Genomic DNA, 26,624 nt, shown 5'->3' with positions numbered 1-26,624 from the left:
GAGGCATCATGTGAGAAATGCCTGGTCACGCGAGGTTACCATGGCAACAATGAACGTGTCCTTGAGGTTTACGCGGAAGTTGTAACAGTCAGTATGCAGTGCCCGTTGGTGCCACTGGGTGGTGTACTGCACACTGACTGTTACAACCTGTCTCCTTCTATACTAGCGTGTGTTTTCAGACGGACACGTTTAGTGGTTGCACACAACAACACTCACTTTGAAGACGAAGCGCGAGGAGCAGAAAGTTAGTTTTAATAGTTCTAAATAAATAACACACATTTCAGTGTTAAAGAAGACTTCTGGGTTCCAGGACTACTGCACTCATTCATTCATATCTGGTTGAAAGACACAGAGGTATGGTTGAGGTTGTTTTAATGTGATAGCCATGGTTTACTTCTCTTTTCACTTTCTCCATTAACAATTTACAACCCGTCCCTTCCATCTACATAAACGTTTATATATCAAATATAAAGTGCTCATCCCAGAGCCACGGATGTTACATAAGTCCTCGGGTGGGTATAATTATCCGTATCTATTGTTCAATAAAAAAAGCATTTTAATCAGAACGGCAAAAATGTTCTGAAAATGGTTTCAGAACATTTTTCAGCCATGCAATACACCCCCCAACCGATAGGGGTGAGTAGTTGAACGCGTATGACGAAACATTGATACAATGGCCGCCGAGCTGATTAAAGAGCTTTTTAATGAACAATAAGGAAGACACGGATACTTTTACCCACCCGAGCAGAAATGTAACATCCATGGCTCTGGGGTGAGCACTTTATATTTGAAATCTGAACGTTTATGTAGATGTAAGGGAGTAAAATGGAGCAAGTGCAAAAAAAACAAAACGGTTGAGTTCCGTTGTTGAACGTGAACGCTTATTTATTGTATACCTAATTATTACTTATAATTATCCATAATTAGTAATTTTGCATAATTTAGATTTGTGCTTCCGTGGACCCCCCCGGGGACCCCAATACGGAGATGCACCACTCACCGCTCACCTACGGACGGCTGCAATTCGAAACTGGCCCCGTAAAATCTGAATCGCCCCCCACCGCCCCCCCCCCTTTTCCCCTCACTATATGTTTCTTTTCCCTTTTTACCTCCTTTATGATGAATTCATGATCTGTTCTGTTCTTTGACTATATAGAAGTGTCTATTTGTACGTCTCTAAATGTTTTGATGAATTGAACATGGTGGACCCTCTTGTAAACAAGTGTAATGCTTAATTGGGTCGTCCACTCACAGTTAACAGCCTTTGTATTGAGTTTGTGCTTGAAATGTACTGTAATTCTGCAAACTGTTACATATTTCAATCAATCAATCAATCAAACTTCACATGGGTGTGATTTTTTTTTCAAAGTGCGTATGCTACTGTATGTTAAGTATGGAAAAGTATGCAATTTCATTTCATACTTTTCCAGGTCTTAAAGTATGGGGAATGAAAAATATTGTATGGATATTTTTTGTTTCCAAAACTATTACTGCTGTTCTGTTTTCCTGGGCAGGAGGCTCAGGGGGAGGCTCCTGGTCCCTGCCCGGTCGGCAGTCAGTGATACCTTCTTATGCTGTCCCCTTAAGGCTTATTCATGCTCCAGTTTTAGGTGATAAGGTGACAACCGGAAACTACAACATGACGTCATGCAGCTCCTCACGCATGCAGCTCCTGTAAGTCCCTCTAGACACAGAACCGATCACTTTTTCGCTCTGACACCTCGTTTTGTCGTCCGCAGCTTGCCCGATGATCGACCCAATGGGTCCAAAATGTGTCTGGAAAAAAGTATGGAAATTTGAAATTCCAATTTGGTTTTTGTGGCATTCCACAGCCATTAATTTGATTACCGGCGGAGACAGATTTATTTTTCTTTTAATTTGTCAGGTTAATATATAACCCCAATGGAAACCGGTGATCTGGGCACTCAATATTTAAATGAGGAGAAGAATCTTTATTAAACCATCATGTTTCCATCAGGGCTAACAAGACACTAAACAACAAACTCATTATATATAGAGCGTCGCAGTCCCGCCCCCTTTCATGACGACGCCAGGCCCAGGAAATGATTCCCAATGCATTTTTCCCATAGACATTTCAAAACGTATTTATTTAAAGACCTTATAAGCGTCGTACAAAGCCAACTCTTGTCGTGACAAATCATGACAACAAACACAATATTTTGGACCAAACAAATAATTACTAAGAAGAAAAACAACAAAAAAAGTGTTGTAACCTGCCGTTTTCTTCTTCTTTCTAATTATTTGTTCAGCCCGAAAAATTGTGTTTGTTGTCATGATTTGTCACGGCAAGAGTTGGCTTTGTCCGCGGCGTGAACGTCTTTAAATAAATACTTTCTGAAAAGTCTGAGGAAAATGAACAGGGATTTAATTTCCGGGTCTCTCGAGGGGGTGGGACTGCGACGCTCTATAGGGCTGGAGTCTGGACCCAGGTGGGACCAGATCGGCAATTAACCAATATGGTTTTAATTAGTGATGGGAGATTAATCGGCAAACACGTCGGTATCGGCCGATTCTAGTTATTTGATTAATCGGCATCGGTTCGATTAATCAATCGATTGTCTTTACAGATAAACAAGCCCAAAGTAACAGCTTGAACAGATCTACAAGCTCACAATATTAAATATACGGTATTAAAGTTACATCTGACTTGCCTAAGCCTGCATTGCAGATAACCTGTTACATGGACAAAATTAGTATATATTTTTAATACAGAATGAGATCATATCGACATTGGTAATACCGGTTATCATCGGCCATAACAGCAATTAATTATATCGGATATCGATAACGGCCAAAATGTCTCATCGGCATTATCAGACCTTGTATTGAAGTGACTTTCCTGTGCTTTTTTTCCTTTTGCAAACTGTTAACTCTATATCTCCCGCAAGCTGTTAGCATAAACCCCAGTTCCCAGTGCCAGCATACGCGTTCACTTGTCTGAGTTTGCACGCCCCCCCCCCCCACCCACCACACACTCGCTACACACACTCTAGTATCATTGGAACACGCACACAGTCTTTAGCTTTCGTCAGAAGCTTTTACATGGCGGCAGCGCCGCGGACCGTGGTACAAATTAAATCCAAAATGTGGATGGCAGAAAATCCACCAAGGACAGCGATCCTAGAATCCGATTCATGGAGGCTTGAAAATCCTCCTTTCAACTGCTTTGCACTGTGAATATATTTTCAATCCCATAGTTGGAACGGTGGGGCGTTGCTATAGGAACCGGACCAATGTTAAAAGCTTCCGTAGGACCATTATATAGATGGAGTATACGTTGGGGTATGTATATACCTGGGACCTGGGATATGACGCCACCTAGCGTCGACGTACGTACGGACTTGGGGAAAAGAGTTAATAAAGTATTCAATAAATCAAAGGTTATCATGAATCTTAATTTGAAATGTAAAGTAGATTTACATTTTGGCAATACATTAAGTTTCAGCAAGATAGTAAATACATTTAAACTAGTGGTTCTCAAATATTTTCATATCAAGGACCCCCACGGACCCCCATCTGAAAATAGGTTTTTGCCAGGGACAATATTACATAAGCAATATTCCATAAGCATTCAAATTTGTTTTCAGAAAAACAATCTTATCTAGAAGCTCACAACAACGCATTGTGAGCTTGTTCTTCGATTCTATATCAAATGGTCAATGTACACTACAGGGTTAAACTGATTTTGATGCTATATTTACACATTTTGCTGGTGACCCCCCTGGAACCATGTTCTTTATTTCCCCACTTCCATTGCGATTATCTAAAAGAATAATGAATCAAATCAATCAATCAATCAATCAATCAATCAATAAATCAATTACTTTTTTTAACAGTTTGCAGAGAAAAGCACAGGAAAGTACAGTTCAATACCAGGTCCACTAAGATTATCTAAAACCCAAGAAAGCCTATTGTTTCCATAGTCATATTCAATTCATAGGAATAACACACAAACACTGTGTAATCATTTATTCCATCTGCTCGTACACGTACAGGCAGTCTGAGGAGGAGCGAGAGAGACAGTGGGAGAGAGAGAGAGTCAAGGAGAGCTGTGTGCTTGTGGAGGAGACCAAGAAGCATCCCGACACGGTCCTAAAAGGCCTGAACCGTCTTCGGCTCAATAGAGAGTTGTGTGATGTGGTTCTGTGCTGTGGGGGACAGGAGTTCCCCTGTCATAGAGCTGTGCTCGCATCATTTAGCTCCTACTTTCAGGTAAACCTCAACGTTCCATGTGAACATTTAATGACCTGGTGCTGTTAATGGAATGACTTTGGCTTTCATGTGAACTGAAGACCGTGCTATAACAACTCATCAATTAATTTATTATTGACACAATGTACATTTAGAGACCTACTGTAAGACAACCCGGCGTTCACCTTTTCGTCCTCCACAGGCCATGTTTACATGTGGCATGTTGGAGTCCAGACAGGACAGGGTTAACGTCCATGGAGTAGAAGCTCACATCCTGGACCTGTTGCTGACCTATGCATACACATCAGAGGTGGCCATCCCCAAAGAACATGTGCAGGTGAAGTAATGAACACACACACACACACACACACACACACACATGCTCCCGATGTGCTGGTTGGTACCTTGCATGGCTTCCGCCGCTATCAGTGTATGAATGTGTGTGTGAATGGGTGAATGTAAAGCACCTTGGATAAAGGCACTATATAAATGCACCATTTACCATTTTATCTATCTATCTATCTATCTATCTATCTATCTATCTATCTATCTATCTATCTATCTATCTATCTATCTATCTATCTATCTATCTATCTATCTATCTCTCTCTCTCTCTCTCTCTCTATCTAATGAAGTTGTTTCTTTTATCTAGGACGTGCTAGCAGCAGCACACATGCTGGATGTGAAGGCTGTCCAAGAGCGGTGCTGTTATTACATGCGACGTCACATAGACAACAACAACTGTTTAGGCATTAACAGCTTTGCTGAGGCCCATTCCTTAGAGGACTTGGAGACATCCAGCATGCATTACATCATCCACCACTTCGGAGATGTCTACATGCAGGTCAGAGAAGTTGTTTGTTGCAGTGTTGATATGATTTGTTTTTTCTTCCGTCGACTACCTTTTATCACTGACAAAATAAATGGAAACTAAATGAAAACTAATCTATGATGACTTCAAACGAAGACTATACATATTGACAATTTCGTCAAGAGATCCAGTATAAGTAAAAGACACAAGCCATTTTACACTTGGTTGCATGCTGGAAATAGCAGATCTACAAGCTCACAATGCGCCCCACTGCAGCGCGTTGTGAGCTTGTAGATCAGCTATTTTCAGTGTAAAATCTTCCATTACGACGGCATCAAGGCCCGTCAAAATACATTTCAGTCTACGAAAGCAACTGTAGATTTAGTCGACTAAAATCTCATAGGCCTATTTGACTTACTTGACTTAAGCCCTTTGCTCCTCTAGGGTGCATAGGCCGTTGACATTTCACTCGGTTTTTAGCCGTTCTTTCGAGATTTCCCCAGTTGAGCCCACATAGGCCTATTTAGTCGACTAAAACTATACACTGCAACATTCCCTTTTTTCCCCCCATGAAAATATTACTACATTCCAAATGTAGCAAACTACTGTGGCTTTAGACAGACAACATCAAAGAGTACTTGACTTATACCTCTCTTAAAGTCTCTCTCTTGTAGCAAAAACATAAAGAGCAACTGCAATGAATTGGACAGCCAACTAGTGCTGCATGATTCTAGCCGGGCTAATAAGCCAGACCGAATCAGCCGTTGGCAAAAACAAATTGCCTGCCGGCGGATTACGGTCTGGAGAGGCTCAATTGTACGCCCATTTCCTACACCAGAGAACTGGTGTGGCCAATGGGGACACGGTATGCAATATGGGCGGGCTTTGGTACAGTCAGTGACGTTCAATGCTTGAGACCTTTGACTGACAGTAGCTCTGACCAATTGCGTCAAAGAGAAAATGTTTGAACCCGCCCCCCCGGGAAACAAGATCCATACACAGCATCTCCAGACTCAAATACCACACGACAGTGTGATTTGAGTCTGGCTTATTAGCCAGGCTAGCATGATTCTTGCTCAAATTCAGAAATGAGATTGCGTAGGTACTGAATCAAGATCTCGATCTTTTCCTCAATGAATTCTGCAGCGATAGTCTCTACTCTGCCACAACGTTACTTTAGCCAGCATGCGATTGATTGCACATGAACTCTCAGTGCAGATAAAATGAACTACTCAACCAATGCTGTGGATTTTCCATGTTTAACTCATTTTTTTGCTACTAGCTGTTAGCATAAACACCAGCTCCATACGCCAGAGCATACATTCACTTTAAATAGACGGTGTTTGCCCGCCCCTCCCCCCCCCCCCACACACACACACTCACTACAGACAGCACCGCAGCATTGGAACACACGCAAGCTCCTTACCTCTCGTCAGAAGCTTTGACATGGCGCCAGCATCGCGGTAAAAAAGGCATAAATTAAATCCGAAATGTGGATGGCAGAAAATCCACCATGGACAGCGATTTTAGAAGAAGAGTTATGAATGTTTGAAAATCTTCCCTTCCACTGCTCTCCACTGAGAATATATATGCAATCCCATAGTTGGAACGGTGGGGTGTTGTTATGGGAACCGGACCAATGTTAAAGGCCTCTGTAGGCATCAACCATTATATAGACAGAGTCCACGTTGGGGTACGTATATATACGGACTTGGGATATGACGCCACCTAGCGTCGACGTACGTATATATACAGACTTGGGAAAGAAAGAATTAACACATTTTCAAAGTGTACATTTTATAAGTCACAGATGTATCGTTTTCATATCGTAAATAACTGAATATATTAACTTTGGCAAAAAGTGTTTAATCCACATCCGCAGCTTTGTTACAAGTGAAACTGACTTCCTCTTCAAAATAAGAGCCACTTGTAAAGATGAGTCAACACTAGTTTTCTCAAGAGATTGTGAGAGTAGGAACGAAGATTGCTCAGTAGACCGAGAGCTTTTCCTTCTGGCACAGCTCTGTTTTCATCGCAACAGTGCACTGTAAACTAATCTAGTGTGTGTTTCTGTTTCTAGGAGGAGTTCCCCTCTCTCCCGGTGGATAAGGTGACAAAGATTCTCTCCGATGAAGATCTCAACGTTCCTAAAGAGGAGGCCGTATTTGAGGCGGCCATGTTGTGGATCAATAAGTGTCCTACACGCAGTCAGCACTTTGAGAAGGTCAGTCACTTCTCAATGTTTCACCTGATTTACTGCAAAGACTAAGTGACTTATTTTCTATCAATTACACACCCCACGGCGTGAAGCCTTGAATTTGTGGAGATGTGTTTAGTTGTTGACGCATTCCTAAGCCTAAATAATTTGACCAGCGGAGTCTCCAGTAGGCCATTGAGTCTGTCATCAAGTTATTGGCTTTGGAATGTGATCAAAACAACATTCTCCGATGCAGTTAAAATATATCGTTATACCCATATGCATGTGTAAAGTAAATAAATTAAATTATAAATAATTAATAAATAACCTGCCAGATGTCATGGAATTCCCTCAAGGCATACCTGAGATATCACGTTCACGATGTTGCCGTACGTACGTTCCTCCAAAAATAGGTGTACGTTTATGTACGTACAGACGTAAAGACTCTGTCTTGAGGCAGATGTAGAGATTTGAAATGTTGTCTTCGCCCAATGTCCAGTTTTTACACTAGTATAAAAATGAGTTTTTGTTCTTGAAGTTCCTAGAGCTGATCCGTCTTCCTCTGATCAGTCCCTCGTACCTCCACGATGCGATGGAGTCTCTGGAGGTGGTGAAAGAATCCCCGTGCTGCCAGAGGCTCATCTCTGAGGCCATGGAGCAGCATCACCTGCCCTACAGTGAAGCAGTACACCCACGTAGGACCAAAGGTACAGTTGGGTGCCACCGATATTGTCCCTTATCATTTGACCCATTTAGGCCTGACCTCAACATTTTTTAAAATCCTTCTAAATCCTCCAGTTTTCTGAAATAAATATTTTCACGATTTTTCAAAAATAGCAGACCTACAAGCTCGTAGCGCGCCACCGAGTGGCGCGCTATGAGCTTGTAGATCTGCTATTTTCCAATAGCTAAATTATAACAATGTTTAAAACACCAAAAGGGGTTCCCGCCCAAAATGGGTTAACTGTCCTTTTGCGCAGATCACGCAAACCTCAGCAAAAAGAAAAGGACAATATCGATGGCCTCCAACTGTACACTGCTGCCCTACAGTAACATGTCATGTGTACATACAAAAAGTTTTTATTCTCTCTCCCCCCCTCTTCTCTGAATTAAAAGATGTGTCTACTGTATGTTCTCTCTCTCTCTCTGTATTAAAACATGTTGTGTCTATGTTCACTCTCTCTGTATTACAACATGTTGTGTCTATGTTCACTCTCTCTGTATTTCAAGAGGTGATTGTGATGGTGGGAGGTCAGAGGGTCGGCAAGCTGCTTGACTGCGTTGAGTGTTTGGATCCCGGGCATTGCGACACCAATGCACCAATCTACAAGAGTCTGACCCGTCTGCCATTCGAAGTGAACATGCATGGTCTGGCTGTGTTAGGTGAGGAGGATCATCAGGGTCAGATACAGCAATACAACAGTAAGAAATGACAATAAGAAGCACCCTCGATATAGCCCGACACTGCATTTTCATTTCATTTCACTTCATTTTGAATGGGCGTGGCTAGCGATTCAGGGCTGAGGCCAAGGCTACCCTCGATACGGAACAGTTTACAAAGGTTTACACCTACACAAATATCCTCCTGCACGATGCAGACAAAACATGTTTGTCCTCACAAAACAGAAAAGTGCCATTGTCAAACAGAGTAACCAGTACTATCAGTGCAATGCAAAGAATTGTGACATTGTTCACGGTGCAATCGGTAAGATACGCTGTCAGATGGGGGGGGGGGGGGGGGGGGCACGAACGCATTCAAAGTTTTTCAAGTGAGCCCTGGTCTGCATATTATCTTTAATGGCAATCTATCTTGAGGTCTGAAAATGTGCATTTCTTTAACAATCAAGGCATAAGCCGTGTTAATTTTGCTCTTCTCCCACCATAGGCACTGCTTTGTATGTGGCCGGGGGACAACTACATCGTTCAGTCAATCTTGCCGCAGGCAAGTACTGCGGCATGGTCATGCTGGACCTTCAAAAGGCTTTTGACACTGTGAACCACTCCATACTGCTAAACAAGCTGAAGGCAATCGGTTTTGATGGCCCATCGTTAAACTGGGTGAGATCTTACCTTGAGGGAAGGAAACAGGTGGTCGATGTGAATGGTACCCTGTCTACTTCCCTCCCAGTAGAGTGTGGGGTCCCCCAAGGGAGCATCCTAGGGCCTCTACTGTTTCTAATTTATGTAAACGACATGAACTCGGCATGTAAATGCAATCTGTTCTTGTTCGCAGACGACTCAGCTCTCCTGGTCTCGGACAAAGATAAGTCGCAGGTCGAGAGAGTACTCAGCACAGAGCTCGGTAGCATCTGTCTTTGGCTCTCCGACAACAAATTGTCACTGCACCTTGGGAAAACTGAGTCTATTCTGTTTGGTTCAAGTCATAACCTCAACAAGTCCCCGGGCTTCACAGTTAGAGTGGGTGACAGTGTGGTCACAAATAGGGAAGAGGTCACTTACTTGGGTTGTATACTAGATAACAAACTCACGGGTGAAAAAATGGCAATGAAAGTGATCTCAAAGGTCAACCAGAGAACTCGTTTCTTGGGCAGGATATCCCCTTATGTCAACAGCAGTGCTATGAGGATCTTGGCCGGTGCCCTCATCCAGTGCCACTTTGACTATGCTTGTACTTCATGGTACAGAGGTATCTCCAAGCTATTGAAAACAAAGCTGCAGACCTCCCAAAACAAGCTTGTGAGGTTACTACTAAAATTGAACCCCAGGTCTCATCTTACCTCTGCCCACTTTAGTAGCCTGGGATGGCTAAGAGTGGAGGAGAGAGTATCTCAGCTCTCATTGTGTCTGGTCTTCAAGATCCTAGATGCCTCTGTTCCTAAGTACCTGCTGGGCTACCTGCCCAGAGTGAGGGATGCTCACAGGTACTCAACCAGAGGAAGTCCATATGATCTAGTTCCCCCCAGTTTCAGGACACTCAAGGGAAAAAATGCTTTTTACTACGCAGCCACTACTCTGTGGAATGCACTCCCTCCAGCCCTGAAATCCCTAAATTCTATTGCAAGATTTAGGAAAGACCTGAAATCATGGCTCCATCTACACACTAACTGGTCATAGTTAGCTTCCGACCCTGGATAGCCCATCTCCCATGCTCTGGACTATTCTCTCAGGGTACCTCTTGTCCTATGTATATAGCTCCCAGCCTTATATATAAGGATTATTTATTATATGTTCCATGGTTGTTTTTGTTTGTACAGTATGTTTGTGTATAGTTTCATGTTTCAAAGTGGACCACAATGGAAACAAGCGAAGGCTTTTTTGTGTCTAAGTCCATTTGGCGTTTTTTAAAATGATGTCATTTTCTGTAATTTTCTTAAACTGCCAATAAAGTATTCTATCTATCTATCTATCTAGTCAGTAAGAAGTTGTGGCGCTACGACCCTTCACATGATGACTCATGGACCATGATGGCTTCCATGAATGAGGCACGCTGTGACTTCGGTAAGACTGATTGTCCATTAGGGCTCGTAAATGAATATTTGATTATTGAATATTCCTTGAATATACGGGATAACTTATCTTCGATAAAGTACGAAAACCAATGTATCAAGTTGTAAAAACAAACAAACAAAACATTTTATTGGATTCAAGCAGCCTCTTCCACAATACAATACGTACAATGAGTCATTTTCTGTGGGGATTCATCATCATCATCAGATATATTCGATATCGGGGCCAATTTTATAGACAATATTCAAGATTAATTTCTGAGTAATGTTAACCTAGCCCTATGGTCCATAGGCCTGGTGGTGCTGGATGGCTATCTGTGGGCAGTGGGTGGCCAGGGCTGCAGTGGGTGCTTTGCGGAGCGCTACGACCCCCGCACCAACACCTGGCAGCTCAATCAGGACATGCCACGCTGTTCCAACCCTGTTGTGGTCGCACTGGATGGACTGATCTACGTTTTTGGTATGGGACACATTTATGCACCTTGCAGGTTCACCTGTTTTTAATTGGGACTCGAACGGTGTGTCATAGGTTAACAAGGAGTGCCATCTAAAAATGGAAAACAGAAAAAAACACGTACATCTGTGATTGGCACAGAATATGTTAAAAAACTCAGACATTCACTGCCATGGACGGCAAGTTTGAGCTATTTCAGGTTTTTACATTAGATGGCCCTCTTGGCTAACCTGTGATCCACCGTTCAACTCCCAGTGAAGCCAAGAGCAAGAAAACTACATGGTCGCAATAATCGCCTCCCATCCACTTTGAGAATATTTCTCTTTCCACTTTTGCTACGACCACCATTCAATTGTCAATGGGCTCTACAGAACAGCTGAAGCCAGGCAGAAATGGCACGGACATTATAAATAAATGAAATGTGAGCTGTAATTATATTCCATCATATTCACGTGCTTTTGGAGAGAAATGACTCTATGCAGTCACTTTCAGTAGTAGAGGCCTGCAGAGGGGAGCTGTATGTGTCTGTGACACAGGTGATGGTCGTTAATACATCAAGGAAGGCAATTATGTTTCTGCACTGTCAAATAGGTCTACATCTATCCTAAGATGCCATCAAAGAAAATAAGAAATGTTAACTCGAGCTAGGTTTAAACATGAAAGCATGTTTACAGTTGTTGCACAGAAATTAAGTAATTTTACATGAAAAGTAATGCTACTTTTGCAATGTAGTTAAATAAAAAAGCTTGGGGGGAAGATAAATCATTAAAAAAAAAGATTTGTCGGTCATTTGACATTCACAATTCAATTGTTAATTGCAATTATTTGTGTGACAATAATTAATCATCCACTTAAATTTGTAATTGTGACATCCCTGTTGACAATGATTATTGTTATTATTACATATTCATAGTTCTCCTGTTGACAATGCATAATGATTTGGCCTGTGTCCTCCTGGTTCCTAGGTGCTGGTTCCCCTGACACAGACACGGCCAAATTGCAATGCTACAAGCAGAGACGTATTGGTGACAACCAAGGTGGGGTGACCTTTTTTTGTGGGTTCCTTCTACACCACGTTTTTTTTTCTTTCGTTTTTAGCTTTTTCCAAAAACTGGACCTACCTACAACAATAATATAATACTTTCTCTAAAAAACAAAGCATTTCTGATGGTGCCTTGCCTAGGCTCTTCAAATGCATTATTGATATTATTCCATAAAGTTTAAAGACGGAGAGTTAAAATTGGGTGCCATGACAACGGTATTGCATATTGGGGCGGGGTATGCATTCCTGATTTCCATTGTTCTCAACTTGCATCGTTCCCAAGTAGGCCGGTGGCAGATGGGCACAGGTCTAGTAGATGATGATGATGATGAAAACACACAGGGATAAATGGCCTAAAAATACAAATATTGGAAAATGATTACACCCATTTCAGTGATGGTGCATTGGGTCATTTGGGAGATATTTTGTATTGGGAGTTGGTACCTAGCATGAAATGCTTTTATTAAAAAATAAAATGAAATCTTAGAAAGGATAAAGGTGTAGGCCAGTTTATGGTGCAAGAGCTACATGTGGGTCAGGACAGGAGAACCCATTTCCTCTGCCTATCTTACCAATCCATGGAGATATATAGCAATGCAAGTGTATATGCGTTCAAAATACTGGCGTCGGTCAGAGGAGTCAGTGTAGAGGATGTGTATAGAGATAGATTGTAGATACACATTATGACTGAGTACAGAGCACAACAAAGGGTTTTCAAAGCTGCTGGCAGAGATGTACAACTTGGAAACATCAGCAGGGCAGATCTTTTGTGGCACCTACACTGGGCTTTAGCAGTGCCATGAATAAGGTAATATGAAGGTGGAGCAAGTGCTAAAGAGTTTCATGGTGGATCTGGATGTAGACAGCAAGAATGCCAGTGTGGCTGGACAGGCACTGGACCTGTGCCTCAAGTTGGTGGCTCCTGAGTATGCCCACAAACCCTGGAACCGCTTCTTTGAGCAAAGGCAGGTATAGTGTGTGTTTGCCTACAAAGACAGCAGGTTTGGGTGGCTCTCCAGGGCAGCAGCAGTCCTAACCTACCACTTTGGCCATCTGACAGAGGTCCTGTTCCAGAACCTTTACATAAACACTCATAAACAACCGCCTGGCCTGCCTCGTCAGAGAAGTGATGGAGCTCTCTACCTCAAGGTGGTCCTTGTGGTGTTTGCCTGCCAGCCCTTCTATGGCAGAACCATAGAGAAATATGCTACCCATACTCAGCTCAGGGAGTTCTACTAGCTTGTCAGTATTGTAAAGAAGACATACACAGAGGAGGTCCTGAACTCGGTGTCAGACATGGCTGCTGAACACTTGGAGGAAGTGAAGAAGCTGACCAATCTCATGCAGCCCCACCTGCAGACTGTCCTGGCCAGGCAGAGGAGGGACTATGGCATTGATGAGGAGACCTTCCCAATGGACTATCCTGTCAGCGAACAGGCATGCAAGATAGATGAAACCCCTGTGCACAACATTGGAATGGAGAGACAATGTGGCAAGGTGGACTACAGACTGAAGAAGCTATGCACATTAAACGCAGTCAGCAGGTCATTCATTTTGCAGAAGAGCCAGGGGTTTAGGGCTGGACAGATTCCGTCCTTCAGAGGTTTCAAGGCAGCAGCCCAAGCAAAAAGGGAGGTCGAACTAAACTGGAGTAAACTCATGAAGACTACATTTGAGAAACAAGAGATGGCTCAAAGAAAGGATAGGAAGAGACTAGACAAGCTGGACACACTGAAGTCCAGAGGTGGCCCCTTCACTGACAGTGGGGAGGTTGAGTAGTTCTTTGTGGATGATCAACAATGCAAAGTGGCAGAGGATGAAGTTGGAGGTTCAGTTTGCCTATCTTCCGAATCCAGATGGCACTGCCCAGTGGGAAGAGGAGGATGAATACAGCACAGGAGTTTGGAGATGCCCTCATGTCATACCTGGGCAAGAGGAGTGACTGAACCACACTGGAATATGAAAAGGTCTTGAAAGGCTGCATGGCATATGGGACAGGAGCGACAGAATAACTGTGAGCTGCTACTTAAAGGGGCATTCCACTCATTTTCAACATTTTACTATGTCATTAATATACCTTAGAGCTGTTGTGTGGAAATAATAAAGCCCCCCCCCATTCTGTGTTTCCTAGAACTAGAGGTCTGAAAAAAATCATTAACATGGTGAAACACATCTTGTATTTTTTTTTTTTTTTTAGGTCGTATGTGGACGTATTTAGGTCGTAGGTCGTATGTGGCACAGGTCCCCTGTGCCACATACGTCCCTGCCTACAAGTACAACCCCAAAACAGCAGAATGGACAGAAGTGGCTGCTATGCAGGTTCCACGTTCTGCTTCAGCTGCCTGCACCCTCAATGGAAAGATCTACGTTATAGGTATCATACCTGTTCTTAACCACTTGTCTTAAACTCTCTGTTTAGGCCACAGCAGTGGCCATAGCCGTCATCACAAATGTGATGAGGTCATCACAAGTGGCTGTACATGATCTACTCACTGGTCAGCAAAAATAATTTGAAGACTCTAACAGGAGTTTTTCTTACAAGTTTTCTTTTTGACTCATGGTACCACAGCACCTCAAAGGGCTCCATACATCCCAAAACAAACTGGCTAGGCTACTACTTGGCCTCTCAAAACCGCTGTTTTTGTATTGACCTGTACTTTCGTTGATATGTTGATCTACAGACTGTTAATACAATTTTCAATCAATCATCAATCATGGCCGTTTGTGGACGTTTTGCGTATTATATTCCCTGACTATATCTGGTTAATACCCTGAGCGGGAAGGACAGAGTTCTCCGTTCAATCGATTAGTAACGCCCAGCACTCAGGACGGAGATTGATCAAAAGGACGGAGATTATTGATATCAAAACCGATCGCATCGCTCCACAGGCTGGGAGCGTCTGTTGCGCAACATTCAATGTTATTTTCCGGTGGGACGTCATCGAAAATGTTCCCCCTCATTTTAGCCGACGAGATCGAAAATCTTAAAACGTGAATAACTCTTGATCTAAATCATTCCGTCCAATTCTAAGAAAAACGTATGTGTTAGACGGCCCATCGCGGTCCCATCGCTAGTCACGTTAGAATTGATCATACCTCCAGTTGTTGTCGATCGGATCGAGAGGGTTTTGGTTACATCAAGCTACTTCAGCCACATCCGTGATAGCATCCGGTCCGTCGCTAAATGTGCTCCGCTGCTATAAATGGCTGGGCTGCGGGCGCTATGATTTAATGGATTAAATAACCCTGGGCGTTCGGGGTGTTAATTCCTCTTTATCTAACAGGTGGTAAGCTGTTAGATACATTTGGTGTTCAGATCACGAACAAGGTGGAGTGCTATGACCCAACGACAAACCAGTGGACCATGTGTGCGTCGATGTGGCGTTCATGCTGCTATTCTGGTGTGATTGCGATGGCTGGAAAGATCTACGTACTAGGCGGGTTGGGTGATTATGCCGAGTAAGAGACAATTTACTATAACCTGGAAATAAAGTGTCTGTTCACCACCAAACATTTCTCTCATTGCTATTGGTTCTGTCTTTGTTTAGCGATCTCCTTGCCGTCCAAGAGTACTGTGACCAGACGGACACATGGGAGCTCCCCGACTATCGCACCCAACGGTCCAGTTACCCATATAAAAGAACAGGGCCGGAACCTAAAGGTCGCAGCTTTTTCAGCTGTGTCTCTCTCTGGCGGAGTACAGATGTAAATGACGTACCTTACCCTAATCCACATGAGTCTGACGAAGACGATTCCGGTTCCTACTACTCCGATTAATGACCAGTAAATGCGTTCATGGGTGCAAAAGATGCCATATACTGTGTATATGAGGTGAGCACTGTAGCAAATCAAACCCTGGAAGTGTCTTGCACAATAGCTTCACATGCCTAATGTGATGTCTTTGTAGGTTATGCACTGTATAGATAATACATGCTTTCCTGTTTGTTTCTTTTGTCTAGCTGTGAACTTATATTTATGTTTTGAGACATCGAGGGACACACGTTATGTGTGTAAAAATGTGTATTACGGTAATTAGCTACCGAGGGTGTTTTATTTTTGTCTATTATTATACACACGCACAGGAGTATAAGTACAATGTGTTAAGTATTGTGTATACTTGATATACCATGTTGCTCATGGTAGTTATGGGGTACAGGATTTATAAAATAAAAAAGGTGTCTTTTGATAACATTTTTGTAATGATATATAGCACACAATGTGCATGTACCAGTGCAACCTTCATAGAGTTTATTGGTTAAAATGTTGTTACGTTTTAAAGAAATACAAAAATAAAACAAAAACTCATCTCAATGAATCAATTTCAGTGATGGTATATCATCTGTCTCTCTGGCAACTACAGAACATGTGCTATGATATTGTGACGGTAAAACAACACTCACCACAATGGTGAACAAAAAAGATCTAGCAGCTTGTTGGCACATTATTGAAACATTATGACATAGCCTATCTATGTATATCAATGATTACAATCTGGGCAGACACTGATGAACTGTAGACGATGGCAGGTGAAGAGCAATTATACTTTTCACACAGTTCATACATAGTCCATTATGGTGAGAGCCTCCATTCATCATACATCATCACATTGCGGCCAATCACTTTTGGCGTCCTCACTGTTCTGTCCTCAATTTTTATTTTTTATCCTCACTTTTTAATCAGAAGTTTTCGCCAGCTCCAGCATTAAAGGGTGGTGGTAATAATATTAATAATACAAATAAAATATTAATAATGTAATGTAATAATGCATGTATAATAGTAGGCTATACAAGATATTAGCTAGTATGGTGTGGTGTGGTGTGGTGCAGAATCATATTTGGAACAGCAGATGGCAGCATCATCCAAGGTATTTGTGTCTGGGGTTTTAAACTCATTAGTTTCCCATTCAAGTCTCACATAAACACAACAAGACGCATGGGCATTCTAACCCAGTTACTTTTTAGCTCAAGAGTCAAGACCCAAAAGAGCCAAGAGACCCAAGTGCACAACGAGTAACTTCTAGCAGCATTGTGAGCATTATAGATCTGCTACTTTCGCTACTGTTCATAAATTCATAAAATGTAAGCTCACAATGCGTGCTTTGCAGTTCGCACTGCAGCTTGTAGATGGCTATTTAGGCTACTTTCACTACTTCTATTTCTACTACCATTTGTTTTCAAAAGTATCGAATTTCTTAGATTTTTCTTTTTTTATTCATGAAATTACTTGAAATCATTGCATTTGTTTTTAATTCATGATTTATTTATTTGTCCGCGACCCACAAATGGGGTCCCGGCCCACTGTTTGAGACCCAGTGATTTAGAGCGTCAGCCCCGCCCATTTAGCTGATGCAGGCCAAGTCATGCGGTAGTACATGGGTAGTACGCCCCCCATAGCCCCTCCTCCTCCTCCTCCACTGTTTTGAATGTGACAGAAGAGATATCATCATGTCGGCGTAACAGTGTGAGCTGTGGAGTGAGTCTCATGGAGCTCATTGTTTTTTGGGACCCGAGTCCATCGTCCTGACGCTAATACAATTGGATCATATCTTCGTCAGGGGGGAAGCTGGAGATCGTTGTTCGGTTCCCCCCCGAGCTGAAGGAAGGAAGGAAGGATTAGGAGTAGGACCTTTAGGACACATCCATGGAGATCACAGCCGAGGGAGAAGCCGAGGAACGCAGGTGAGAGTGACTGACTGGGGTAGTACTATCATGGGCCTTCCTGGCAAGCGGTGGCACGCTGACATCTGTGACCTATCGGTTGTTGTGACTCGTAATTCAGGCAGCATTTTCCTCCGAGGTGGAAAGCCTGGTGACGCGAGGTTAAGGCAAAATCGCTGTCGGAAAAGGGTAGATCTTCTTTACTGATTGCATCACATTATTACATAGTAAATTTAGCCTTGCCTTTGGCTAAATACATATATGATAGTCTGGCTCCAAGGCTAAATTGGCAATTATTACACGTCTATAAGGGAAACGTATTTACATCCCTTTCCAAAAAGGAAAACACTTGTTATTATACTTATTATGTTATAAGCTACGACTCGAGAGTCTTAATCTAAGGCTATCCGTAACGTACGTCTCTAAATGTTATGGTGGATTGAAAATGGTGGACCCTATTGTAAACAAGTCTAGTGCTTTATGGTGTCGTCCACAGTTAACAGTTTTGTATTGAGTTGTGCTTGAAATGTACTGTAATTCTCCAAACTGATTAACCACGTCAGCCCATATATACTATTTGAAAATAGATGATCTACAAGCTCATGACGCGTTGCAAGTCGCAACAGATCTGCTAATTTTGTGTTTTATTTTAACCCTTAGACAGATTACTACTGGAAAACACGTGGAGTTTTGCATTAGTTCTGTCTGACTTGTACGTGATTTTCCGTAGTTCTCTTTTTTTATTAATACCAATAAATTAATTCGGTCCGCACCTCTGTATAGAGTATCGAGCATAAATATCAACTACATTTCCCAGAATTCCCGTGTCACGTGACACACGTGTATGCTTTCCTATTGGAAACTGACGCCCAGCCAACAGTGAACAGGGGCGTTGGTTGACTCCTCCGAGGTGGGAACTGGAGGAAGAGTTTTTCAGCCAGGTTTGCAGTCGCCGCAAAAAAAACAATCTGAAAAATGATCCATCCGTGTCCAGTGGCATTCTCCAGTCCCAGACCGTTGGCCGGGCTGCAACATCCACCCTCGCGGATTACACGTGTGCAATGTTTTTTCTTCTCCCCACCGGAGTTACCACCAAGGCTGATGCCTTCGCTAAAAGGTAATTTTATTGTATTCGAAAATGCCCTAATATGACATGTCTAGTAAGACGATCCCTATATTTGGCCCGAGCCGACCTAGTGCTGATATCAGATAGATGTGGTAGAACCATATATGGATAGATCTAACTGGTTTAGTCATCGTGACAGGCATAGTCGGAGAATATATAACAAGGGTCGGTACTATAGGTGATCGACGTAGCTAACAAAAACATCTGATCAAATGAATGTATTGTACTGTGTCTTTGTGGGCCGAATCGTGGCATCGTGGCATACAAATAGATCTTTGTATAATTAGTATCACGATAAAATAATATGGCGACGTTAGCATGACAATGACTGATCGTGCGTAATGTAGCTGCCCAGCGTATATCCAGCACCATCGCGTCACCACATTCCACTGGCTGTTGGCTAGTAGTAGTTGCTAACAAACGCTGCACAAATGGTACTGGCTATTGGCCGGGCCACAAGCCCGGGCAATAGCCAGTACCAATGTTGCTGGATGATTGCGACGCAATGGTGCTGGATATACCCTGGGCAGCTAGCTACATTACCAGCGATCACTCATTGGTGTTTCATTCTAACGTCGCCATATTATTTTATCGTGATACTACTTATACAAGCATCTATTTGTATTTTTCATGCCACGACTCGGCCCACAAAGACACTGCACAATAAAATCATTTGATCGCCAGCAGCCGGGTAAAACGCCATGTAATAGTAGCGTGCACTGACTACAGCTAAAATGTTTATTTCTTTTTATATATTTAGAACTGGCATCAGATGAGGAGGAGGAGGAGGAGGATGAAGAGTCAAGACTGCGATGGCGTTCTCCGACACTGAACCGGATTCATTCATTCATTCATTTCAGGGGGGGGGGGCAGTTTTTGGGTGTTTTTTTTATTTAGCCTACTCACACATAACCTGACTCCGCCAGATGGGGCAGCAGAGAGTACACTGCGTTCCCCCCTCCTGCTCCCATCTGGGAACTCTCAGGCAGACTTGATGCCCGGCCACAAAACGGCCTGGCCAATCAGCAGCAGCTAGAAGCTAGAAGCTGCTGCTAGAAGTTGCTAGAAGCTGCTGCTGATTGGCCAGGCCGTTTTGTGGCCGGGCATCAAGTCTGCCTCAGAGTTCCCAGATGGGAGCAGGAGGGGGGAACACAGTGTACTCTCTGCTGCCCCATCTGGCGGAGTCAGGTTAACTCACACACACACACACACCGTCAAGGACTGGGTTTGGGGACATTTGGGAGGAGTAGCTCTGATCCATAGCTCTAAATGCGCATTTAGAGCTATGGATCAGAGCTAGGGGAGGAGTAACTGTTTTGTATGTAGGCCTATTTATTTTCTGTAATATTTATCATTTTATTATGTTAGTAGTCGTAAAAAATAAAAGACGCTTTTACAATGAGTTAGACCTGTCATGACTATTTTGTTCACTATTGTGAGGTTTATTGTATATGACTAAGCAAGTTTCAACTGTGATTTACTCTGTAACGGTAGATGGTAATAACTCAATTTCTTTTTTATAATACAGTATACATTCAAGTCTATATTTTGATACATATCATGGGCACCAAGTCATATCAAAACAATGTCCTTGGATGTGTTTTTTATCAAAACTGTGTTTCTTCATAACAGGTTTTTGAGATACATGCATGAATAGACAAGGTACTGGTAAGACTATGTAAACATGGTATATATCAAAATGTGCGTTAGAATGTCTAATTTTACCCCAAAAAAGAATTGAGTTTATATGATGTTCCAATTTCAGAGCTATGGGGACTTTTAGCTGGATAGGTCAGATTGATCATGACTGACCATGCTATTTATAGATGGCAAAATATCTACAGTGGTACATGTGAGAAACATTTTATTTTAATTGAACTAGACAACTCACCCTTTAAAATGAGATATTGCATGGCTATGTACGCCCAGCAGAAAAAAAGTTATTTAGAAAATAAAACTTCAACCGGGCATAACTTTTTTTGGTTGTCCTAGAAACGGAAAACAGTGTAAATGCAGGCTCTTTTAAATGGCTTCCAACACAAGAACTAAATATTTTATCAACTCAGTTCATTTTTTTCCTGGAAGCAGACAAGTCAAGCTTTCTCTGAAGGTCTTTCGTTGTCACACATTCACAACAGAGAATTTTCAATAAATCATTCAAAAACGCCATTCTGCCATAGAGAAGTCTACAAACTATATAGAAATCCTTGAAACTCTCAAAGAGTTAAACATTTTATACATTTGAAAACTTGAAATGGGACATTCTGCATAATGAGAACTTTCACGTTTGGTACTTCCAAGTTTTGATGCCAGTACCTTTGTACTTTTTACTCAAGTAAATTCAGAACGCAGCACTTTTACTTGGAACAGAGTATTTCTATAGAAATGTGAGTAGTTCTTCCACCACTGCTCCCGGGGGCTTGGAGGACAAGGACATAAATTACATGGACGTTCTTGGTACAGTGGGCACTCAGGCAGAAGGCCTCCCCACCCACCCTCACCCGCCCACTCACCTCGCCATGGAGCAGCTCTCTCCTGCGGCCCTGCGGCTCGGCTGGCGCACAGACACACAGACAGAACAAGGGTATGGAGAATAATGAGGGGACGCAGACAGAGAGAGATTGGAGGGGAGGGGGAGGAGAGGGGAGGGGAGAGAACAGAGAGAGAGAGAAACAGAGATGGATCATTGGGCTACCCAATCATTGTGTTTGCACAAGGAGAGGTAATTTACAGAGCTGGGTTTGGGGTTTTGCTAGCGTGTCGAGTCGACCAGGGGGCTCCGTGAGGGAGAGGAAATCGCTCTAAACTGGGCCAGTCTTTTATCAATTAGGCTGCCATCCTGGAGCAGAGAGAGAGAGAGAGAGAGCGAGAGAGAGAGAGAGAGAGGTTGGGGTTTTCTTGTAGCAAAGCAAAGCATGTTGGGAAGCCACGCAACAAAAGACCCACCGGTGGCCAAACAAAGCCCCCAACTCCCCCACACACACACACTCCGGTGTTGTGTGCTGTCCCGAACAGAGATAGACTCGGCCCCCTGATCGTGGGGGGGGGGGGGGGGGGGGGGGGGGGGGTCGCACAGGGAATGCAGAATGATTGGAGCACTTCTCTACAGAGATAATAGTTTTTATTTGTTTCCAGTGTGTAATAACAGAGAAATGAACTGTGCTCCGTGAATGGGAACCAGATGGCAGGGCTCTTGATACCACACACAGGCTGCTGGCACAAGGACTCATCCACAGGCTCTGAGCCACATCTGGATGGATGGCTCCAGCGAACGTCTTCCATTAGGACCATCTCTCCCGCATGAGGTCATGACGGAGCCGGAGCTAATAGGCGCCAGGCTGCAGTGCAGTCAAGAGAATGCTCTCTCGCTCTCTCTCTCTCACATGACTTTGAGTCTGCCTGTCACTGTATGTATCTTTCAGTCTTCTCTCCCTCATTCTTTCACGCTCTGTCATTATTGAAGAGACTCACTCTCATACCATCCCACTCTCGGTCTCTCTTTTTCTAACCCCCCCTCCAAAAAAACAACAACCAGACAGACAGACTGACTGACTGAGAGGAGAGAGGGAACCATCATTTAAACATCATCACCATCTCTAATAACAATGACAGCCATTGGCCAGGCTCTCTCTAATACAAGCACACATACATTCAACTCCCATCTCATAGTCAGTGTAAAATCACACACACACACACACACACACACACACACACACACACACACACACACACACACACACACACAGTAATGGCAGATTCCAAATGCAGGAAAGTTGAACCAGAAGGTGTTTTTGATCTATTGAATACTTAATTAGTTCGAAATTAAAACCGCACGTGGTACAGTAAGGCATTAAAGTTAAATGGACAAAAAGGTTCTGGGAACTTGTTTCCATTGTGGTCCTATGTGTAACTCCCAATTTATATTAATTTATTGCGGACTGCAGTCTGCAATATTTTGTATGGGGTTAGTCTACTTTAAGTTGCTTGATACATTTTATCACGGTCCCCTACTATACATGATAGTGTAACCATGGTACCTTGGTTCTGGTGTCTCATACTGCCATCTGCCATGTTTGTTTTTATGACTTATTTCATTATTTGAATGTTTTTACTGTATTTTAATGTTTAAGAATTTCCCAACAAATTATAAAAAAATCACACCGTGTGAAGTGAGTGGTGCAACTCTGTGTGGGGGTCCCGGAAGTTCCAGGCCCACAGGACCACAGCCAGGGTTCCGGCCCGGTTCCGGCGAGCCGCCCCACGTCCGAACCGGTAGAGAAATGAGAGAGTTACCATGTGGGGGTCTCTGGGGGTCCGCGGGGGGGTCCCCAAAACACCCAGACCCCCCCTCTACTGTACACTGTACTGTACTGGCACACCCAAAATCATCATACTGTATATACAGTTAATATGTGCGTGTGTGTTTGTGTGTGTGTTAGGTTGCGCACAGGCGGTGAAAAACAACCATGCTATTTTCGTGCTCATACCCAGGCACCCACCCAGCCAGCCACCCAGCCACACACATAGCTCCGTAAGGGAGTGGTTGCACCACTCAAAAATAACTGAAAAAAGTAATTGCATTAGAAGCACAATATCAGTCAGAACCAAGGAAGGATGAGTATTTTTGACGAATCTATCATGGTTACATTTGTGTGAAGTTACAATGGGTTTGTATAGGAAGGATAAGGAAGTGTCTGATAAAATGAATATCAAATATCTAAATACTGAATAAAGCAACTTACAAACTGTCTGGGGTTCTCACAAAAGACACTGAGTACGGTAGACATTAAAATAACCCCAAAAGTGTTCGGGTGACGCAGTGGTAAATGTCCCTGCCCAGGCCACCACCACTGAGGTTGTGGGTTCGACTTCGAATCCACCACGATGCATCTGGCTTTGTCGGGCGTCTATGCGAACACAATCGGACCGTGTTCGGGGGAGGGAAGCCAGGAGGGCAGGGCGATATTGGTCTTTGCATGTATTCTACGGACGCCATCGTGTGATGGGATAAATCATGCTAGACGCAGCTTCCTCCGTCAGCGACTAGTTCCGATGTGACCTTTAATCAGGCACTTAACAACTTTCAACATGATGTGCCTATTTTGGGGATGTCATTATAGGCATAAATTGTAGTAATTGTAGTAAAAGTAATTGTGAAAATGACAGATCTACAAGCTCACAGGGGGTCATATCGGCTATTTATATATAATTGTTGTGCAATAAGGTAATTAGGAATTAAGTTGTGATTCATTGGAGTTGTTCAGTGGTTAATATGAATGTGAAACTCATCACACACTGTTTTGGCAGCCATGCAGTCAACCAGTTGAAGAAATTGCAGATTGAGGCTCTGCTTTTATGAAATATCCATCTATTAGGGTTTTTTCTTACGACTTACACTGTAAGCTTGTAGATAGCCTATTTTCGGTGTGTGACATACTTCCATAGATAGAAGACCCATGCTGACTTCTATGGAATCCAAATGACTGAAATCAGTCAAATAATTAACTTAAACATAATAATAATTTTAGTCTTTGTACCTGCGAGGGCTAGCAATAGTTCTCCTAGACACTGCTGGTAGAGGTCCAGTGCATCATTCTCATCCAGTCCACTTTGCTCCTGGAATGAAACACAGGAACGTTAGGGAAAAACATGCTGAAATTCAACCACACGCAACAGAGTGTTTCTCAACTGATTATTAGCCACCAGGATCCTGATTTTGCACTAAACAATATTTAATCATTACACATATATAATTGAAACTGATAAAAATCTAAATGCATTTGTATTGGCTGACGTTTTTATTTTTCTGACACTAATGCAAATATTATTTCTATCTGTGCAATAAAGTGTGTTGACAGCGGATGCAGTGAGTTATGTGAAAGAGAACATGGCCAACATAATAACAGAGCAACCAAACAACACACAAACTATATGTTTACATTTGGTTCACCAGCCATCTAAAAATATGCAGTTCAGATGGGAAACTACAAGCAGGGGATGCGTTTTTGTGTCCTGGTATGTGTCTTCTTGTGCTGTTTTTCTTTTTAATCTTAGCCCTGCCTCTGACGTGTGTGCGTATGTGTGCTTGCGCATGTGTGTTACTGTACTTGTGGGGAGCAAATGTCCCCACAAGTATAGTAGAATATGGGAAACACGTTGTTGTGAGAACTATTTTCCTGGTCCTCACAAGAAACTCACGTTTTATGGTTGAACATTTATGCCTGATTTATACTTCTAAGTTGTGCGCTTAACTCCACCGGAAAATAGCTGATCTACAAGCTGCTCACAACGTAGATCTGCTATTTTCCGGCTTTAGGGCATGGTTAAAAATGGCAAAAGAATATATCATGTAAAAGTATTGTTGATAAAACTGTGTCCTAAAATGTTGATGTCCTCACAATCATAGTAATACAAACCTGTGTGTGTGTGTGTGTGTGTGTGTGTGTGTGTGTGTGTGTGTGTGTGTGTGTGTGTGTGTGTGTGTGTGTGTGTGTGTGTGTGTGTGTGTGTGCACGCACGCGCGTGCGTGCGTATCCCAGTGGCACCCAGCGATAATCATATAATCTAACCTTAGCTATGGCGGTGGAGGCCAGTTGGAGGGCAACCCGAAGACGTGGATGATCAGCAGACATTTCTGGAAACAGCAAGACAGAATAATGCCTAATTTATCATTTGTCAAGCAGGCAAATTTCCTGTAAATGAATGCCCTACTTGGTCATACAACTACAGTGTCACACAAAAGTTGTCCATCTGATACTATATAGTATCAATAGTATAGTATAGTACAATATAGTTGTGCCATCTTTTTTTAGTTAAATCCTGAAAGGTTTCCATCCAACAGAGACGATATACGCCGCTATACGACGATGTCCCATGCCGAAGGTAGCAGGATTTACAAGCTCACAATGCGATGCCATGTCAGCTTATATGACTAAGTATAAATCAGGCTTAACCACTTAAACCCTATATACTTAGTTGGCCATCGTATATACTAGATCTCAGGGGTCTCTATATACTCGGCCCCCTCCTGTTTTTCGTCCATACAAAATATTTTGGCGGAAAATAACCGATTCGCAAGCTTACAGCGGTCCCCCCGTTGGTACCTGTTGTGAGCTTGTAGATCAGCTATTTTCGCTGAACATTCTACCCTAGAATAGGGAAGCTAGAGTTCACACCGTTTTCATCACAAAGAATTCACATAGTATTAGTGATTTACGGTAAAGTATGGTATTCAGATTCTGATGATGTTGTCATGTCTCAAGATAAGATCAAATAAGACCCCAAATGGATGAACCAAAATATTATATTGAATATAACCACTTAAACAGAACTTATGTATATATAAAACATAACCAAATAAGATTGAAAACACCCTGATCATCATGATTCAGCATTCTAATTACAGTTACTGTAATTAAAAAACGAAGAATAAGTCTGCACACCGTTTTTAAATCTCCCCAAAAACTTTATTTACCAAGGCGGGGTAAAAACACAACATTTCGGCCTCTGTTGCCTTCGTCAGGTATATTAGATATAGCAACGCATATATAGAGGTATAAGTGGGCTGATACAAATCAGTGACAAGCACTCACACCTGTGGTTCTTTTAAGTTGTGTTCGCGAAATATTTCGCTCTAGGTTTTCCTTGCAAAACCGAGG

The 26,624-nt window shown here is 42.7% G+C and overlaps 2 protein-coding genes across 4 annotated transcripts; one reads left to right on the top strand and one right to left on the bottom strand.

Moving 5' to 3' along the window:
• The first annotated feature begins 190 nt into the window (after positions 1–190).
• LOC306920179 (ectoderm-neural cortex protein 1-like) lies at positions 191–16,479 on the top strand. Of its 3 annotated transcripts, none has more exons than XM_079496846.1 (15): positions 191–354; positions 1,605–1,674; positions 4,017–4,233; positions 4,415–4,549; positions 4,865–5,056; positions 7,104–7,247; positions 7,759–7,927; positions 8,451–8,603; positions 9,106–9,162; positions 10,593–10,679; positions 10,980–11,147; positions 12,107–12,178; positions 14,381–14,557; positions 15,468–15,642; positions 15,732–16,479. In XM_079496846.1, the coding sequence occupies exons 2-15, from the start codon at positions 1,640–1,642 to the stop codon at positions 15,958–15,960; spliced, it is 2,010 nt and encodes a 669-aa protein (XP_079352972.1). In that variant the 5' UTR covers positions 191–354; positions 1,605–1,639; the 3' UTR covers positions 15,961–16,479. The 3 variants fall into 3 exon arrangements, with proteins under 3 accessions (XP_079352972.1, XP_079352970.1, XP_079352971.1); XM_079496844.1 differs by having other exon boundaries at positions 8,451–8,642; XM_079496845.1 differs by having other exon boundaries at positions 1,588–1,674; positions 8,451–8,642.
• A 1,351-nt stretch (positions 16,480–17,830) lies between these two features.
• LOC306920613 (serine/threonine-protein kinase ULK3-like) lies at positions 17,831–25,598 on the bottom strand (the record flags this gene model as incomplete). The annotated part of the gene is made up of 4 exons (XM_079497423.1): positions 17,831–18,016; positions 21,480–21,520; positions 24,504–24,582; positions 25,536–25,598. The coding sequence occupies 4 exons, from the start codon at positions 25,596–25,598 to the stop codon at positions 17,831–17,833; spliced, it is 369 nt and encodes a 122-aa protein (XP_079353549.1).
• Positions 25,599–26,624: the final 1,026 nt, after the last annotated feature.

This window comes from Electrona antarctica (assembly GCF_951216825.1).
Source record: "Electrona antarctica genome assembly, chromosome: 3".
NCBI classification, from domain to species: Eukaryota; Metazoa; Chordata; class Actinopteri; order Myctophiformes; family Myctophidae; genus Electrona; species Electrona antarctica.
Note: the sequence above shows the minus strand (reverse complement) of the source record. Positions and strands in the feature narration are given on the sequence as shown.

Coding starts and splice junctions, on each gene's coding strand:
- LOC306920179 (XM_079496844.1), top strand. CDS start 1,640: ATGACGTCATGCAGCTCCTCACGCATGCAGCTCCT. Junction 10,680..10,979: donor TGAGGCACGCTGTGACTTCG/GTAAGACTGATT, acceptor TATGGTCCATAG/GCCTGGTGGTGCTGGATGGC. Junction 11,148..12,106: donor TGGACTGATCTACGTTTTTG/GTATGGGACACA, acceptor CCTGGTTCCTAG/GTGCTGGTTCCCCTGACACA.